Source organism: Triturus cristatus, chromosome 3_2 (assembly GCF_964204655.1).
Source record: "Triturus cristatus chromosome 3_2, aTriCri1.1, whole genome shotgun sequence".
NCBI classification, from domain to species: Eukaryota; Metazoa; Chordata; class Amphibia; order Caudata; family Salamandridae; genus Triturus; species Triturus cristatus.
In genome coordinates, this window is record NC_140584.1 from 1,192,217,661 (window position 1) to 1,192,237,404 (window position 19,744).

General features: G+C 48.5%; 1 protein-coding gene across 1 annotated transcript in view; it reads left to right on the top strand.

Moving 5' to 3' along the window:
- LOC146859417 (rac GTPase-activating protein 1-like) overlaps positions 1–19,744 on the top strand; it is a 404,586-nt gene that overhangs the window by 167,699 nt on the left and 217,143 nt on the right. The window contains exon 7 of the mRNA XM_085647164.1: positions 10,951–11,004. Coding sequence (XP_085503290.1) covers positions 10,951–11,004 — 54 coding nt within the window. The remainder of the gene's footprint in view (positions 1–10,950; positions 11,005–19,744) is intronic.

The following is a 19,744-nucleotide window of genomic DNA, read 5'->3' on the forward strand; positions in this document are numbered from 1 at the left end:
TGGGCAGCAGTGGAGCAGTACTGGACTGAGTATTCCCATCATCCCTGAGTAATGGGCATCAGTTGAGCAGTACTGGACTGAGTATTACCATCATCCCTGAGTAATGGGCAGCAGTGGAGCAGTACTGGACTGAGTATTCCCATCATCCCTGAGTAATGGGCATCAGTTGAGCAGTACTGGACTGAGTATTCCCATCGACCCTGAGTAATTGGTATCAGTTGAGCAGTACTGGACTGATTATTCCCATTGACCCTGAGTAATGGGCAGCAGTGGAGCAGTACTGGACTGAGTATTGCCATCGACCCTGAGTAATGGGCATCAGTTGAGCAGTACTGGACTGAGTATTCCCATCGACCCTGAGTAATGGGCAGCAGTGGAGCAGTACTGGACTGAGTATTCCCATCATCCCTGAGTAATGGGCATCAGTTGAGCAGTACTGGACTGAGTATTACCATCATCCCTGAGTAATGGGCAGCAGTGGAGCAGTACTGGACTGAGTATTCCCATCATCCCTGAGTAATGGGCATCAGTTGAGCAGTACTGGACTGAGTATTCCCATCGACCCTGAGTAATTGGCATCAGTTGAGCAGTACTGGACTGATTATTCCCATTGACCCTGAGTAATGGGCAGCAGTGGAGCAGTACTGGACTGAGTATTGCCATCGACCCTGAGTAATGGGCAGCAGTTGAGCAGTACTGGACTGAGTATTCCCATCGACCCTGAGTAATGGGCATCAGTTGAGCAGTACTGGACTGAGTATTCCCATCGATCCTGAGTAATGGGCATCAGTTGAGCAGTACTGGACTGAGTATTCCCATCGACCCTGAGTAATTGGTATCAGTTGAGCAGTACTGGACTGATTATTCCCATTGACCCTGAGTAATGGGCAGCAGTGGAGCAGTACTGGACTGAGTATTGCCATCGACCCTGAGTAATGGGCATCAGTTGAGCAGTACTGGACTGAGTATTCCCATCGACCCTGAGTAATGGGCAGCAGTGGAGCAGTACTGGACTGAGTATTCCCATCATCCCTGAGTAATGGGCATCAGTTGAGCAGTACTGGACTGAGTATTACCATCATCCCTGAGTAATGGGCAGCAGTGGAGCAGTACTGGACTGAGTATTCCCATCATCCCTGAGTAATGGGCATCAGTTGAGCAGTACTGGACTGAGTATTCCCATCGACCCTGAGTAATTGGCATCAGTTGAGCAGTACTGGACTGATTATTCCCATTGACCCTGAGTAATGGGCAGCAGTGGAGCAGTACTGGACTGAGTATTCCCATCGACCCTGAGTAATGGGCAGCAGTTGAGCAGTACTGGACTGAGTATTCCCATCGATCCTGAGTAATGGGCATCAGTTGAGCAGTACTGGACTGAGTATTCCCATCGATCCTGAGTAATGGGCATCAGTTGAGCAGTACTGGACTGAGTATTCCCATCGACCCTGAGTAATGGGCAGCAGTGGAGCAGTACTGGACTGAGTATTGCCATCGACCCTGAGTAATGGGCAGCAGTTGAGCAGTACTGGACTGAGTATTCCCATCGACCCCTAGTAATGGGCAGCAGTGGAGCAGTACTGGACTGAGTATTGCCATCGACCCTGAGTAATGGGCAGCAGTTGAGCAGTACTGGACTGAGCATTCCCATCGGGTTTTGTAAGGGTTGACTTACGCTATTGCCATGGAGTGGGGTGCATGGGCTCGGCAAGCCCCCCCCCTCCACCCCCAGCCCCTTTGCCCCCCTTTGCCCCCCTTTACCCTACACCGGTAACTGAATAATAATAATCCATGACAGAGAACATGCCGCGGTCCAATTTAAATGCTAATTCCTCATCATCCTGGCGGTGCGCTGCGCCACCTGCGGAAGCGCATAAGCACTTCCTGCCGATGTTATTTTTAACAAGCATTGGCACAGCCAATAGGTCTCGCCTTTGGGACCTTATGTGTTTAGCCAGAACTTTTGGCTATGTTGTAGAGCATTGTGGCTGCTGTGCATCTTGTTGAAAAGTTATAATATAAAGTGTTAAGCATTTTTGTTACCTTTATACAAACCAAGATGACTGTCAAGAATTCCTGTCATGCGAGGGGAGGAAAACGGTAACCAGCGAAAACGGACTACATCTCCCAGGATGCTTAGCGGTTGAGAGGTTATGTAAACAGGAGAGCTGTTACATAACTCAAGGAAAACACGCCCTTATGTAAACAGGAGAGCTGTTACATAACTCAAGGAAAACACGCCCTTATGTAAACAGGAGAGCTGTTACATAACTCAAGAAAAACACGCCCTATAAAGGGAGGAACCGGGAGGTACAACGCTGTCGGATATTGTGTTTACACCGACGTACCTGCTTAGTGAAGAGCAGTGTTCCGGAGTGGTGCTCCAGTAAGGCAAGAACGGAGGTAGGTCGAGTCGTTACTCCCTGGGCCGTGTCTTGCCCCATCGTCACCTGTGAAGGACCCGGAAGCTCTACCGGATAACCATTGAGCTTCGCTTTTTGACTCGGCTGAGTCAAAGCGCAGTGGCGCTTTTTGCTGGTTGGAGTCGTAACTCCCAGCCCGACCAGAGGTACAGGGACTGCCAGCTGTAACGCACACCAGGAGGTGTTTGCCGCGTTACAGACTCGGAAGTCCACGGGATCGATCGAGCGGCTGCTCTCGGTTCAGTCTTCTTTGCTTGTGATTGGGGTATCGGTGACGCATCACCAGGAGGTGACTCCGCGTCCCGGTGCAGTCTGAGGAAGAGGTTGAGCGGCTGCTCCCTTCAGGTAGAGACCCCGGCTGGGTGTTTCCCTGACTCCTCGATTCTCCCCAACACTCTTCGTGCCCCTCACAGCCTACCGATTGGCATTGTCGGCCATTTCATTTCTGCCCTCTGTTGGCATACGCCGGGATCGGCGTATATGCAGAGGACGGTTAGGACCATCCGTGCTGTGGGCTGGTAACGTACTTAGCCTGGAGGATTCCAGTGACTATAACCTTTGTTTATTCCTTGTATTATTTTTGCCTTCATTAAAATAACTAAACCTTCACAAGTGGTTGCGTTCTCATTATCGTGTCTGTTAAACGATCCTGAGACGTCAGGGCGTTACAATGACATTATATACAACTGAACACCCTTATTAAAAATAGATTTTAACATAAAAAATGTCTTTCTAGTTTTTTTGTACTTGCACCGCTGGCAACTTCTTCCTGCCTGTTCTCATGCTTGTTTGTCATAACAAAAATTGTTATGGGGGAGCGGGACATGGGGGTAGTGGAGGTTGGAAAACAGTAATTTAATTAGAACACGAGTGATGCTTAAGTGATGTCTGGCGATGCTTAGGTGATGCACTGATGCAAAATGCTGGTGGTGAGTGATGTTTGGTGCTTAGGTGGTGCCACTATATGGTGTGGATTGGAGGTACGTTGTGGCTTGTGGAGTTGAAATATGTTGTTTAGTGTGTAATTATGTGGTGTGTATTGGAAATGTGTGGAGTTGAATTGTGTGGCCTGGAACTGTGGTGTTGAGTGAAATTATGCTTAGTGAAATTGTGTCATGTATGTTGATTGGTGGTATGTGGCATAAAGTGCATTTATGTGGAGTGTATTTGTTGCATTGAGTAGAGTGCAATTATGTGGCGTGTAATTATGTGGCACTGAGTGATATTATGTGGAGTGTATTTATGTTGCATTGAGTAGAGTCTAACTATGTGGCTTGTAATTATGCGGTACTGAGTGGTATGTGGGGTGTATCAGTGAGTTCACCTGTCTCAAATGACACTCATGAAAGGGGGCAGTCAGTGCTTTAAATGGATATGTATGGCCCAGTACTGCACTTTTTTATTTTGAGAGGGAGAGTACCTGCACTTCTCAAGAAAAACGTAATAATTTTAATTGGAGAGTAACAGCACTTCTCAGAAACAAGCAGGTACTCTAGTACAGAGTACCTGGCTGCACTTCTATTTTTCCATTTCAAGTACTGGGGGCAGTACATACCATCTGACTCGGCTCTCTCCTGTATTGGCAAAGTATACACCTGTCCTGCTGAGTAACTAACTGCACCCAACTTGGCTCTAGCTCCTGAAGTGGGAGTGGCGTGCGTCTGTCCTGCAGAAGGACAGTGCATGCTTCAAGCACTGAGGTGTTCATGTAGATGGACAAGGTGCACTCCTGCTAGCTTCCGTAAGAGTCGCGGCAAGGGCCAGTCTTTGGCGCCTAACCTACAGAGAGGGGCAGTCCATACGCCGGGCCCGAGGTAGTCACTACACACACGCAGTGCAAGGTCTGCTCCCTAAGGCGCTCTTGAAGACGGGCAGCGCACGCACCTCTCCCATTAGCAGAAGTGTCCGTGCATGGACCAGTCCCTTGCGCCTGCCCTGCTCAGGAGCACTGCATGTGCCTGAACCCCCTCTGTTGCATGCACCCGTCTGCAGTCTCTTCCACTCCTGCCTCCTCCGTACACAGAGGCACAGTCGGTGTGCACGCAGCTCGCTTCCCCCCCTCCATTCATGCAGCCGGCAGATCCGTACCCAGCTCCTCTGGCCTGTCCCCCGCTTCCCTCCCTGCAGCAGGCAGCGCTGTAAACAAAGGCGACCCGGGGAGTGAGGAGCAGCAGGCACGGGCGCAGCAAGCACGAGCAGGGAATGCACGGGGAGGACGGAAAGGAACTGCAGCAACCACGGGGTGCAGTAAGCAGGCAGGGGTGGATGAAACCACCGCGAGGGGTGAAAGTAGCGGGCACAGGACGTGCAGCAACCTCAGTGGGTGCAGAGAGCAGGCGCCCGGAGGTGAAGTAGCAGGCTCAGGATCCCAGAGGCGCCAGGACCAGGCACATGGAGGTGCAACAATCACAGGAGGTACAGGGAGCAGGCACGGAAGGTACAGGAACAACTGGGCACAGGGAGGAGCAGCAGTCTCGGGAAGAGCTGGCACAGCAAAAGTGAAAGCCGCTGCAGCGGGAGTGGTGTGCGCGCGTGCTGGGCTCGACCTAAAAAACGCAAGCACCGGGCTTGACCTAAAAAACGCAAGCACCATCTGTTTCCAATTACCGCTAACACGATAATTGGAAACAGATGGGATTAAAGCTCTCTCCCGCAGACCCTAGGCCAAGGACCAGAGAAGGCGGGACATGTACCCACCTTGATCCAATTGCGTGCTGTCTTTCTTAGAAAGACGCACGCAAAGGCCAATCGCGGGTTAATTTTTAAAAAGCACACACAGGAGCGTGTGTTAGAAGCTCAAAAGCCTTTACTAAATGTCTCGCAGCGCATACGCGCTGGCTCAGGCAAGACCTAAAAAAGGGCCCGCTGACCCCCTGCTGCTGGGCAGGGGGGGATATAAATGCTTATTTCACACCCGCTGCACTGTACGTAACGTGGCGATTTTTATACCTTGCATTTGGCAGCAAAACAATCTCATGGAGCAGCAGAGCGGTGCTTTGAAGGATCCTAAAAGCAGTTAGAGGCCTGCACTGCTGCGCTAAGCTGGGATAGTTTAATAGTTTAGCTCAGGGTTATAGATTTGCTGTTTCCATATTTTCCTAATCTTTACAGAAAGGGATGTAGTTCAGAAGGAATAAATAAATGTATCACAAACACAAGAACGGATAAAGTCTCTGGATCAGAGCGCTGCCGCCCTGACGAGGTCCGGGCCGGATTTGCATGGTGACCACTTACTATGTAAATGATTCTCATTTCTATTTATTGTATATAAATGCATCCATTTTCTTTTCCTGTGCTTCCGTTTTCTGGACACCACTCTTGATCCTAGAGGCCTGTCGAGGCCGTAACAATCAATGTGTAGCGGGTGCAGTGGCACCGGGACCCAGGCGACAAAAAGTCAGACCGAGCCCTGATTATCACTGTATTTTACTATGGATCAGTAGTCAAGAGGCCATCTTCCATGTTTGCCCGGGGTCCGTGGGACACTTGCCATCCAGAGGTGGACTGTACCTCCCGAGCACTCACTGACACTAGACTGACGGCTGCAGCTCCAGAAAGAGATGCAGGGCTTAGGGGCTGTAGGTCTGGAAAGAGATGAAGGACTGAGGGGCTGCATCTCTAAAAGGAGATGTAGGACTGAAGGGGTGCTGCTCTAGAAAGAGATGCTGGACTGAGGGATTGCAGCTCTAAAACTAGATGCTGGACTGAGGGGCTGCAGCTCCAGAAAGAGATGCAGGAAAGAGGGTCTGAATCTCTAGAACCAGATGCAGGACTGAGTGGCTGCTGCTCTAGAAAGAGATGCAGGAATGAGGGGGCTGCAGCTCTAGAAAGAGATGCTGGGCTGAGGGGGGGCTGCTGCTCTAGAAAGAGATGCTGGGCTGAGGGGGGGCTGCTGCTCCAGAAAGAGATGCAGGACTGAGGAACTGCACCTCCAGAAAGAGATGCAGGACTGAGGACCTGCAAATCCAGAAATAGATGCAGGAGTGAGGACCTGCAAATCCAGAAAGAGATGCAGGATTGAGGCCATGCAGCTCTAGAAGGAACTGCTGGACTGAGGTCTAGAAAGAGATGCTGGACTGAGGTGCTGCAGCTGTAGAAGGAGATGCTGGGCTGAGGGGCTGCTGCTACAGAAACAGATGCAGGAATGAGGGGCTGCTGCTCTAGAAAGAGATGCAGGACTGAGCACCTGCAGCTACAGAAACAGATGCAGGAATGAGGGGCTGCTGCTCTAGAACGCGATACTGGACTGAGGGTTTGCAGCTCTAGAAGAAGATGCTGGACTGAGGGGCTGCCGCTCCAGAAAGAGATACTGGACTGAGGGAATGCAGCTCCAGAAGGAGATGCAGGACTGAGGGGCTGCAGCTCCAGAAAGAGATGCTGGATTGAGGTTCTGCAGCTCTAGAGAGAGATGCAGGACTGAGGACCTGCAGCTACAGAAAGAGATGCAGGAATGAGGGGCTGCTGCTCTAGAAAGCGATACTGGACTGAGGGTTTGCAGCTCCAGAATGAGATCCTGGACTGAGGGGCTGCATCTACAGAATGAGATGCTGGACTGAGGTTCTGCAGCTCTAGAAAGAGATGCAGGACTGAGGGGCTGCTGCTCCTGAAAGAGATGATGGACTGAGGAACTGCAGCTCCAGAAAGAGATGATGGACTGAGGGGCTGCTGCTCCTGAAAGAGATGATGGACTGAGGAACTGCAGCTCCAGAAAGAGATGCAGGACTGAGGAACTGCAGCTCCAGAAAGAGATGCAGGACTGAGGGGCTGCAGCCCTAGAAAGAGATGCAGGACTAAGGACATGCAGCTTCAGAAAGAGAAGCAGGACTGAGGGCCTGCTGCTCTAGCAAGAGATGCAGGACTGAGAGGCTGCAGCTCCAGATAGAGATGCTGGACTGAGGGGCTGCAGCTCTAGAAAGATGCTGGGCTGAGGGGATTCAGTTCTAGAATGAGATGCTGGGCTGAGGGGATTCAGTTCTAGAATGAGATGCTGGGCTGAGGGGCTGCAGATCTAGAAAAAGATGCTGGACTGAGGGGCTGCTGCTCTAGAAAGAGATTCTGGACTGAGGGGCTGCAGCTCCAGAAAGAGATGATGGACTGAGGGGCTGCTGCTCTAGAAAGAGATGCAGGACTGAGTGACTGCTGCTCTAGAAAGATGCTGGGCTGAGGGGATTCAGTTCTCGAATGAGATGCTGGGCTGAGGGGCTGCTGCTCTAGAAAGAGATGCTGGACTGAGGACCTGAATCCCTTGAAAGAGCTGCAGCACTGAGGGTCTGCATCTCTAGTAGGAGATGTAGGACTGAGGGGCTGCAGCTCCAGAAAGAGATGCAGGACTGAGGGGCTGCACTCTAGAAAGCAATGCATGACAGAGGGGGCTGTATCTCTAGAGAGAGACACTGGATTGAGGAGCTGGGTATGCCCAGACAGGGGTCCAGTGCTCTCCATGCCACTGGATTCAAGCTAGCCTGGCTGATGAGGGGTGATACTCTGAAACCGGTCACAGGATTCTCAATTCCGGTCCAGGGAGGACCTGGCCTGGCAGTTCAGGCTGGACTGTTCCCATGGGGAGCAGGGTCAAGAATTATTTGCATGTGGCTGCGTTTATATTGGAAATGGCATGGGGAGTAAACAACCGATGGATTTAGGCCCAGATCCTTGTACTGGGGTGAATGTTTTGACATTGTTCAGCATTCTGTATATCAATTGTTCTTTTTGCAAATGGTCAGTCCAGCCTGCTCATGGCCATCATAGATGAGCCAGGGGTTGACCGTCCAAATCCGACTCGCTTGATTGCCGTCCCATGAGATTGAACAATTTGTCTACATTTGTAAAGCGCTTTTGTGAATTGGTTTAACCCGTCCAACTTTCTGTCTTGTAAAATAAGTCTGCCTTCACCATCTGGCTGCTTGTGTTCATTATCTGCGGCAGACACCACTTTCTAATAGAGATTCTTCAATTAATTATTATAATTAACCTCCTGGGAAGGGTGTAAATGGCTGTGTATTGTCACTTCCTGTGAGGTCACTGGGTGTCCAAGGGGATATAGTGTCACTCTTGTTACCGTACCATCTCGGTTATATGATGTCTCTGGGACTTTACTCTTTCAGTTTCTGGAGCAGGGGCATGAGAGATTTATGGGCTATTGTGTAGCGCTTTCTTACTACAGCATCTTGTGGATATGTGTGTGGGAGCTTTTGGGCAGCATCAAGTGCCTTGCTTCGTTTGGCATCAGACAAGCAGCGTGTTTGATGCTTGGATGGAAGCATACACCATATCTCCACTGAGTAAGAGTGTTGTTGCAAGAACCAATGAGGTGTGGATTCTGGTGTAACTGGAGACAAGTCTGGTATCTGGTTGACAGTAGCATTAAAATGAGTGCGCATGGGAGGAACACTTTCAGTGTGTTCAGTTAGTCTTAGCTGAGAGCTGGATCCGCAGTTAATATGTGGACAGTAAGTAAATGATGCAAATAGAAGTCACAGCTGATGGCTACCAGATCTGTGGGTGAGGTCTCAGTCACCCAATCAATCAATCAATCAATCGTAAAGCGCACCACATACCCGTGAGGGTCTCAAGGCGCTGGAGGGGGGGGGCGCTACTGATCGAACAGCCAAGTCTTGAGTATCCTCCTGAAGGTCAGCAGGTCTTGGGTCTGTCGTAGGCTCAGTGGGAGGGTGTTCCATGTTTATTTATTATTTATTTATGCATTTTTATAAAGCGCGGACTTTACCCGAAGGTGTCAGAGCGCTGTACAATAGAACCAGTTATGTTACACGAGAGAAATGTTACAAAATAGAACGAACAAAAATAGCAGGACACAGAATCAAACACAGCAGGCAAGAAAAACACAATATCAAACACAGCAAGCAAGGAATGTACAAAAAATAAATAAATATAACAAATTTACAATGACTAACGAACTTCCTGGCGGGGTATGTCTTGGCGAGGTGGGAGAAGGATCTCCCGCCGGTGGTTGTTCTTAGGATGCGCGGGACGGTGGCGAGTGAGAGGTCAGCGGAGCGTAGCTGGCGGTTGGGGATGTAGAAGGAGAGCCGTATGTTGAGGTAGGCTGGGCCGGTCTTGTGGAGTGCTTTGTGTGCGTGGATGAGGAGCTTGAAGGATATCCTCTTGTTGACGGGGAGCCAGTGCAGGTTTCTCAAGTGGGGGGTGATGTGGCCGTGTCGAGGTACATCGAGGATCAGTCGTGCCGAGGCGTTTTGGATGCTTTGTTGTCGTTTGATGAGCTTGGTAGGGCTCCCGCGTAGAGGGCGTTTCTGTAGTAGAGTCTTCTGCTGACGAGGGCCTGGGTGACTGTTTTTCCTGTATCTGTCGGTATCCATCTGTAGATCTTGCGGAGCATGCGGAGGGTGTTGAAGCAGGAGGAGGAGACAGCGTTGACTTGCTTGGTCATTGAGAGCGTTGAGTCGAGGATGATTCCCAGGTTGCGTGTGTGGTCGGTGGGTGTCGGGGCTGCCCCCAGTACCGTCGGACACCAGGAGTCGTCCCAGGATGAAGGGTTGGAGCCGAGGATGAGGACCTCCGTCTTGTCCGAGTTCAGCTTCAGACGGCTGATCCTCAGGAACCATAGATTACTAAGGAGTGTCTGACTTGTAGATAATGTCCCATCGCTGTCGCCAGATGTTATATTCCAGCTAGGATTACCGGCAGAGCTCAATACTTGGGTCGGCTCTAAAGGGACTTTGAGGAAAGTCCTTCCTCACCGGATGAGTTGTACCTTATTTTCACTGGCTCACTGCCCAAAGTGTGTTGGGATGCAGTTAATATGTCATTGTGTGCAATGACATACGAAGCAGCAAGCGCTATTGGAATATGGAAGGAGAAGGAATTTAGAATGAGGGAAAGAATGTGGGATTGACAATTAACCGGGAGGTGAAGGCAGAGGGGCAGTTGCAGTGTCCTGCTGTTGATGGAATAAACTTTGTTGAACATACCAGAGTTCATGACTTAATATTGGCGACGAGGATGGGATCTGAATCCACGCGTCTATAGCTTGTAGGATACTTAGGCGGAAGCACTGCAGAGGTTGAGGCACCCTCTCTGGGAGGGAATAGGAAGGGAGCTGTTACCTCACTAGTGCAGATGACCCACTGTGCTCAGGTGAGTGAGGCGCAGACCGAGTAGGAGCTTGTACGCAGGTTTCTGGACACAATGTTGGATGTCTTTTCAATCCACCTTGCTAAGCCACATGTGGACTTGGCTTCCAGCCAGCTTGTGAGTGTTTGTTTGGGACATAAACAATAGGGGTTTCCTGGACCCGCAAATCGGAACAGAGGCACATGGGGTTCTTCTGAAACCTGGCAGACACAGAGACCAGTTGCCCTCTAATGTACAGTTTAGTGCAAACTAGACCCAGACAGAGGTGTGCCACCCCAGGGAGGCTCATAGTGCACCTAGTGTGGAATCATGGGTTGTAATAGTGGAGCGAGTGCTGTTGACTAGTGTGCAGTCTCTTTACTGCTGCTCCGCTTAATGCTCTTTAGCTAACATCTGTTTCTTGATTTCTGTACAGGATCAGGAGGTGTCCGAGGAGAAGCCGGAGAAAGTGAAGCCCAGAGAGAAGAGGGTAAGATGCATTTGATCCTCATTGCATTAACAATGGTTTGTCGATGCACCCGCCAAAGGGTTCTTAGTGAAGAACATGACCTGGCATGAGTCTGAGTCCTCGGATAGATCATTCACGACCTGGCCTGAATGATCATGTATTGGGCACTACCCTGTATGAATGTGCAGCCCGAGTGCTCTTTAAACTGCCATCCGGGTGAAAGCCAGACCTGAAGCAAAGGTAATCATGACTGCCTCCATGAGGTAGTTACTGCTGCCCATGGTGCTGCCGTAGTCTTGTGTGCATCTGAGCTTGTTGCATGTAGATGGCTGTCACAGAGAGCCTCGGTGGGCAGTGCTGAGAAAAGGAGCAAATGTTGGTGTTAATAATGTAGTAGGGAACCAAAGTAGTGCAAAGTAACCAACTCCATCCTGTGAATGGCTTACCCTGGAGAAGATGAGCAACATTCCTTCCAGTCCACTAATAGTATGAGCAAAGCAACTCATCCCTTATACTCTCCTGGTGCTTGTAGTAAAACCAGAGTATCAACCAATTCTGTCTGTCGGCGAGCTGGGGCTACTGCATGCTGGGTGCTGGGGGCTGCTGATAGGATGGGTGCTGGCAGGGTGGGTGCAAGGCTTCCGGAAGTAGGGGGACTGTTAACTTACTAGGGAGCCACTTTCATCGATAACAGGAGACTGATTTATAAAACGAGGCACAGAGGTCCTGGAAGAGAGGCCGTGCAAGCATTTTTTACTCGCATCAGTGAAAGATGGACAATGGCTCAAGAAGTTGTTAATCTGGGTACTCAAAAGGAGATGACACAAGTTGTTGCTCTGCATTTTCTGGGGGTGGTTCTGGGGTTGTAGAGATGAGGAGCTGCTGGGAATGTTGATGGAAGGAGGGATTTCATGTTGCCTCACCCTTTGTGTGGCATGTTGATTTTATTTGCATGATTCTTGGTCCCCCCATCATTGCAGTCTCAGAATTTGATTGACCGGAGACCTGGTGGTCTGATGCCATTGAGTTTAGTGAGGGAAGTTCTTTCTTCCCCATATCTTGTTCAGCATTCAGTTGCAGTGGTAATAGGGATGAATTCAAAGTACTTGACATAGACTTGGATCTCTGCAGTGTGCTACGGCTAATCCCGAGCGGAGACATCCGCTCCGCCTGTGGAGTGTGGTGGAGATTAGCCTTCTCCGCGTTCCCCATAGAAGGCAAATCTCCGCACACTCTGCAGTGGAGCGGAGTTGGCCAGCCCCCGCCTGAGAAAACTGCGCTCACGCGCGTGCCCGCACATGCGCATTTCTTGTGAGAAATGCGCAAGCGCAGTTTTCTAAAGCATTACCGGTACAGCGAGGAAGAGGAGGAGGGCAGCCCGGGGACACCGCAGTACAGAGGTAAGTGGTTTTAAGCTTCTTTTTAATTAATGTTAACTTACTTCTTAATAGGGGTGGAGGCGGGCGGCGTAGCGGAGCTCCATGGAGTTTGGTTGCAACTCCATGGACCTCCCCGTAGCCCCGCTATGCCCACTACACCCGGAGTTAGCTACGTCTATCGGTGTGTGTACTAAAGTACTTTGACATTGTGTTTGTTCTGCAGAGGTGAACAGTTGTGCATTGCTTACCTGAAATGTTTACTGAGTTGTGTGGTGTATTTTTCCAATTTTAAAGCTTCATTGCAAGGAAGCATGGGGTTGTGGATGAAAATAAGCCCTTGTGTTCATTCAGTATTGACTGGTGGAAGCATGAGGATGCAGATGGATGAAGGGGCTGAGATGAGAATTAGCCCCTGGGTTTTTGCTGGTTAGAGGTTCATTCAGTGTTGACTGGTGGAAGCGTGGGGTTCTGGATGGGAATAAGCCCTTCGGTTGATGATGGATGATGGATGAAGGTTCATTGATTGTGGACTTGAGGAGCTGTAGGGATGTCAATTGAGGGAGGTGTTCTAGATCGGGCTAAGCTTTCTAGCTGTCATCAGTGGGGGTTCAAGAGTTGTACCAAGGTATTTTACTGGGAGTAAGTGTTCAGGATATTGATGAGTAGGGCTTTTGTGGTTGCATGCTGGAGGGTTCTCTGGTGATGGGTGGTTTGGGGATTACAAGCAGAAGGTGGTGTGGCGAGGAAGCAAACGGTGTCATGGGGGGCTTAGGACACGTAGGGATGGTGAAGTGTATCCAGTCGGGGAAGCTTTTGCAATGCGATGGTTGGGTGCTTAAGCGTTTTACTTTGGAAGAGATGCGGGAATTGTCATTTGACTAAATGCAAGGGTTCCTGTTTGGCGTTGGCCCTCAGGCTGTTTAAGAGGCAAACTTTAGAGCTGTACATTGGAAGAGGCGTTGAGATTTCGGAGGGGCGTGCGCTATCTGGTTGTAGATGGGTGAGGGGTGGTTCGAGATACACTGGAGTACGGGGCAGGTAATGGTTGGAGGGACTTCAAAAAGCGATGCATCATTGGGATGTTATGGGTCGGATTTTATGGGTTTTACTTTTGAAGAGCCCTAGTGATGTTGGATGGGACCAGCTCCTATCACCGTGGTGGGTGCAGGCAGGACTTACGTTCTAAAACCATTAGTTTAGATTGTTAGCGTTGTGTGGAGTGATGTTGCAGGAAGGGATGTCACAGCCCATGCACAGTACTCCCTCAACAGGAGTATGCAGCATATACATGTGAACATATGCATACGCTGTATGTGTTCATATGGAGATCCAACATCTGCACCCACTTGCCTTCGAATGCAAGCAGGGAATATGTGAGATAAGTCAGTCAAATTGTAAAGCTCAGTCGTAATATCATTTCTCCACATGCAACTTACAAAAGTACAATTCGATGCACTTTAAGAACTGGCCATCCTGCTTTAGAAGCTGTGCGCTCCTAAAGTTAGCATTTATATTTCAAACTTATTACGCATCTATTCGGGGTGTAATATGAGGTCATAGTTGTGATTGGTGATGTAATAAAACAAATCTGTCAAGAGGTTTCTGATGATGCACTTGTTTTATCAGCACCCTGAAGTGGCTCCTGGTGTCCCAGTGCTTTACAAAGACAACAAACAGATGTGGCCGCAGAGAACCCTGAAAAGAACAAACATTTCTTTTACTTTGTTATAAATAGGCTGTCTGGTTTTAGGTTTAAACCTATAATAACTGATAAAACCCCACTGAAAGGAAAATAGCCCTCACTGGTGTAAAAATAAAAACACTGAAAAAACACCTTTGCAACCACAAACTAAGTGTCATTCAAAGAAAAGAAAAGATGAGTGAAAGAGCCATTTTTATTTCTTCCTGAAGGGGCCAATACAATGTAACTTTGTTATGCAAGGTAGCATCAAGAAAGACTGGGCTAACTTTCTTCTGCTTCAGTTTTGTTGTTTAGGGATGTCACTAAAACATTGTCTCTTCTTCCTTCTGCTTTTTTAAGTTTTGTGGTCTTTGGCCTAAAGATGCAGGGGCAGATTTACAAGCCCCTTGCGCCACATTAACGCCGCCGTTGCGTCACTTTTGTGACACAGCGGTGGCGCAAATCCTGCGCCACGGTGCGGGGTACTTACAACGTGACGCATCTGGGCAATGCGTCACGTTGTAAAGCCCTGCGCCACATGTAGGCGTTCCTGTGCAGGGAGGGCGTTCTGGTGCAGGAACGCCTCCTAAAAGTGGCTGAGTGAAATCTACAAGATTTCACTCAGTCACTTTTAGGCCCATGCTGCGTCAAAACCCTGCGCCTGGCTGAAGCAGGCGTATGGATTGACGCAGCATTAACAAGATAGGCCCCCCAGAGCATTGCTGGAGCTGCATCGCGCTTGCGACGCAACTCCAGCAATGCGCCACTTTTATGGCACAGATACGTCCTGCATCTGTGCCGTTTTTGCCCCATGGTGCGCCGCATTGTAAATGCGGCGCATCCATGGTGGCGGAGCTGTGGCGCACAATAACTGGCGCATCCCTGTTGATATGCAGGGATGCGCCAGTTATTGTAAATATGCCCGCAGTGTTTAGAAGCATGTTTGAGGTCTTATTTAGTTATTTTATAAACTGTAGAGAATCTGGATCAAAATCATATTTGATAATTGGGTTACATTGGGCTGGTTTCATAAGAATCTTTCCTAATTTGTACCATCGCATTTACCCACAGACAGATAATGGGTGAAATCCTTTAATACATCAGCCCCCTTTTCTAGTAAGTCATTGTTGATTGCAAGTGAATTGCCAAACACCCCAAGCTTTAAACATTCAATGCAAGATGTAGTGACAGGTATATGTGAAAAAAAATGTTGTCACCAAGCATCTGAGATAGTGGTGAAAACATAACACCAGACGTTTGGTAAAAATGGAACGCAGTGTCGCTTGGAATGCTGCTGAAAAAAGTTCCTACCAAGTTCAATAAAGATTGGAGTGATATTGTTTGTATTTGCAGTAATTCTGATACGTATGTCAAAAAGTTGTATGATGGTCTGTCAAAATTGATACTTGAGCTGAAGTGCTTCCCTGTAAGAGATCCTTGTCACTTGCTATATGGTATGCTGAAAGAATCTTTATAATCTTCACAGTTAATGAAGAATGTTATTGACTCTGTAGTCCATTCTGTTGCAGTAAAAATGTATTTGGACCTCATATACCTCATTAGTGATAATTAAATTTAAATCAAAAATCCATAAACACCGGAAAAACACTGTTTCTGTTGTTTTTTAATGGCGCGAAAATGTGTAACCACTGATAACCACTGTTTTTTAAGGTATTGAAAAAACTGGAAAAAACCACACCAGAATTTACCAAAAATAGAAACTGAAAACAGGAAAACCTAGTTATAAATCACATGTATGGTTGCCACCTAGAAATGGGCAACTGAGTTTAGAAATGGTTTAAAGTGACAACCTGGATAAACAGAAATATTATATTTGGTAAATACATCCACATCGACTTTCACAGAATTGAAAATAAATGTTCTTTGCAAAAAAATGTTTCCGCTGTAATAGTTTACTATTAGTTCGTTAGTGAACTAGTGTTCTTTAACCAGCTTCAAACCAGAGCATGCTCTGGCAAAGCCAGTAGGTTAGACTGTGTATCAAGCAGATTCAGGCCGCAAGAACATCAAACCTGCTTTTCTAAAGCCAGACAGAAATTAGTCTGACAACTGATGCTGTAGAACCGGAAGTGACCTTCTTCCCGGAGTATGCATTTTCAGAAGCCTCTGCCGCTGCTCTCGAGAGGTCAATGGTGCTCGTTGTCGAAGTAAAATAGTCCGTCCTGCACTCCAATGACGGCAAAAGGACACACTCCAGCAGCGAATGGGAAACAGTGAGACGGAGATACTCCGGGGAGGTGTCCCAAGATGTGATTGGCATTCTCTCAAGCTTATGACTGACGGTCAAGGGCAAACGACTCCAATGGCTGTAGGAGGCTGACCCAAAGCCCCTTAAAGGGAGAAGAGAATACATATGTTTGCCATGAATGGCACAAGCGCCGCATACGTGAACATGTAAAAAGCCCCTCCGATTCCCACCTTTTTAAGTGATGTAAGGGTCAGTGGTGAGCCGTTCCTCCTAGTTTTTATCCCTAATTTGACATTCTCACAGACATAGAGTGCGCTGCCTGAGAGATGGAGTCTAAGAAATACCCTGATGCCACACTGTAGGCTTGTGTGATGGCATACAATCTTTACTGAGAGAGCGGCAATAATGGTTGGGCAGTAGCCGACAAAGTGAACACCTCTTGGCCTCAACGGGGACCGAGGGTCAAACGAACAGACATGCTATGTTGTCTTTAAAACTAGTGTGGGTAGCGGTGATGGTGGGGGGCAATCACCTCTCACTTGTGTCCAACCCCGGGCCAAGCCTTTGGGTTGTAAATTGGTGAAATTAGAGAGAATTTGGTGTACATAGACTTGGGTAACAGAAAACTAGTCTGCACGGTAAGAGATGCATGTACCCCTACTCGGACTTCCCAGTGTTACTATTGTCTGGATCGCTAATGTAGATTTCTTTTTTTGTCACAGGCAAACACGGATCATGCGTGTGCGCCATGACATACGCCTTAGTCACAGATTGTGGTCTTGTTGGACCTGAAGGGGCGTTTAAACTGCTATCTCATAGTGGTGGAAGGCTACAGCCTTCACTAAGAGTTGCACAGCACAAGCGCCGTAGTGGCAGCATACTGTGTAGTGATCAATAGTAGTGAATGGGGCCTTTCTAACTCGTATTACTGGAGTGAGACCGCCACGTTCACTAACTTTTTAAAAGTTCTGCTGCTGTGTGCTGAACTCGCCTGGGGCCTACATCCGGTAGATGTGGAGTGCTGCGCAGTGCAGGAATAGTGGCTCTGCCTTGATTGTACGTGTAAAAATAACAATTAATGGACAGAATGCAGAACAATGTCATACATTCACCCCAGTACAGAGACCTGGGCCTGAATGCATTGGTTTTTTTTGCTCCCCATGCCACCCCAGTTTGGACCTGGCCATATGCAAATCAATCTTGACCCTGTGCCCAATGGGAACAGTGCAACCCGAGCTGCCAATCCAGGTCTTCCCTGGACTGGAAACCAGCATCGTAGGACCGGTTTCGGGGTTTCACCCATCAGGCAGAATAGCTTGACTCCAGTGGCATGGAGAGCATGGGACCCACGTGATGAGGGGTTAAATCCCGAAACCGGTCCTAGGATGCTTGTTTCTGGTCCAGGGAGGACTTGGCTTGGCAGTTTGGGCTGTACTGTTCTCATGAGGCACAGGGTCAAGACTGATTTGCATATGGTCTGGTCTAAACTGGGGTGACCTGGTGAGCATAAGAATGATGGATTTAACCCAGATCTCTTGACTGGGAGTGAATGTTTTGATTTTGTTCTGCATTCCATCCATTAATTGTGTCTCTTTTGATGGTACATGTGCCTGCTCAAGGACGGAGCAGTACTGGGTGTGGTTAATACATGTACTGGGGTGTATGTATGCCTAAGAGGAATAATAATACACAAAACGGATGGCTGGGTAACAATTGCGCAGAGTTGTGAAGTAATCAGACAATTCAAATTTCAATTAGCTCAAAGGATATGGCCACGGCCATCCACCATGTACCAGTTGGTATAGAATTTCTACACCAATAAACATAATATAAGATATATCCTGAGCTAGCTTCACATTCAATCAAAACGGTCCTTAATGAATCAACAACAATAATAATAAAACCATTTCTAAAAGCGCCTGGTTACACTAGCACAGTGTGTCCCCGCGCTGACGAGTGCCGCTGCTCCCTGAAAGGCCAAAGTCCGGGGCACGCCTAGATCCCTGGACAAAAGGCTATTATTTACGTGGGAATAAGTGAGTTTTCAATTTTAATCTGAATCTTGCTTCAGAGGGTTCCATGCGTAGATCCAGAGGAAGCCTGTTCCAGTGTTTGCTGGCTAGAAACCTAAAGGAACCACCTCCCATCTTGGTCTTACGAACGCGGGGAAGTTGGAACAACATTACTCCGGCAGATCTAAGATTACGGATGGGACGGTGGAGAGTAAGAAGGTTACGCAAATAGCCAGGGCCTTTTCCCTGGGCAATGCGATGGGCAAACAGAGAGCCTTGAACCTGATTCGCTCCTCAATAGGGAGCCAGTGAAGTTCGAATAGTGCCATTTTACCTGATGCTCTGCGTGGGAGGTTTAACACCATACGCGCAGCAGCATTTTGGACGCACTGCAGTTGGTGGATACCTTTTTTGCTAAGGCCCAGGAGAAGAGCATTGCCATAGTCTAAATGAGGCGTGACTAAGGCATGAATAAGTGTTTTTCTAGCACTGATGGGAAGTAGATCGAGAACTTTACGGAGTGTTTTGAGTATTCCAAAGCATTTACCCGTGATTTTACTAATCTGATGCTTAAAGGAAAGCTCCGTGTCCAACATGATCCCTAGATTTCTGACTGACTCCACTGGATGGGGAGTTACTCCTAGTTCCGTAGGCCACCAGGCCAGCGACCAGGCGGAGGGGGATTTACCAACCACTAGAAGTTCAGTTTTGTCGCCATTTAGGCGCAAACAGTTGTTGTTCATCCACCCTGCCACGGAAAGCATGCAATTTGAAAAATTAGTGGCCGCCTCTGCCTGATTATGAGTGAGTTTAATAATTAGTTGGGTATCGTCAGCATATGTGACGATATCCACTCCAAAAGCTTCCACAATATGAGCCAAAGGCTCCATATAAAGATTGAACAACGTAGGGCTCAGACTGGAGCCCTAAGGAACTCCCTGTCTGAGCTTTCTGACGGAAGACTTATAAGGGGGACAGTGTACCTGGAAGCTCCTGTTTTCTAAAAAGGATTTTATCCATTCCAGTGCAGATCCCTCCACTCCCATGTCTGAGAGGCGAGACAGCAGCGTTGAGTGCAGCACAGTGTCGAAGGCTGCACTTAGATCTAATAAAACCAACGCTGCCGTCTGCCCCTCATCAACTAGTTGTCTCAGACATTCAGTGGAGAAGAGAACCGCTGACTCCGTAGAGTGGCCCGCTCTAAATCCAAGAAGGTCTTCTCATTCTTCTTCCATTTCAAAACGACTTCTTCATCAACATTCCCACCCGTGCCTCGTCCCCCGTGGTGTAGACCACAGACTCCCTCAGGGCCAACACTGTAAAGTGTTCCAATCGACCATTAATGTCAAAGTAGTGGATAATTTATCAAGTTCCAAGAATTTATTATGGTTCTGTGCCAGAAGAGGGATTATAAAACCTCTCCACTTTAGTTATACTTCCATGGACCGCAGCACCGTTTTTTGTGACACCGTTCCACGAG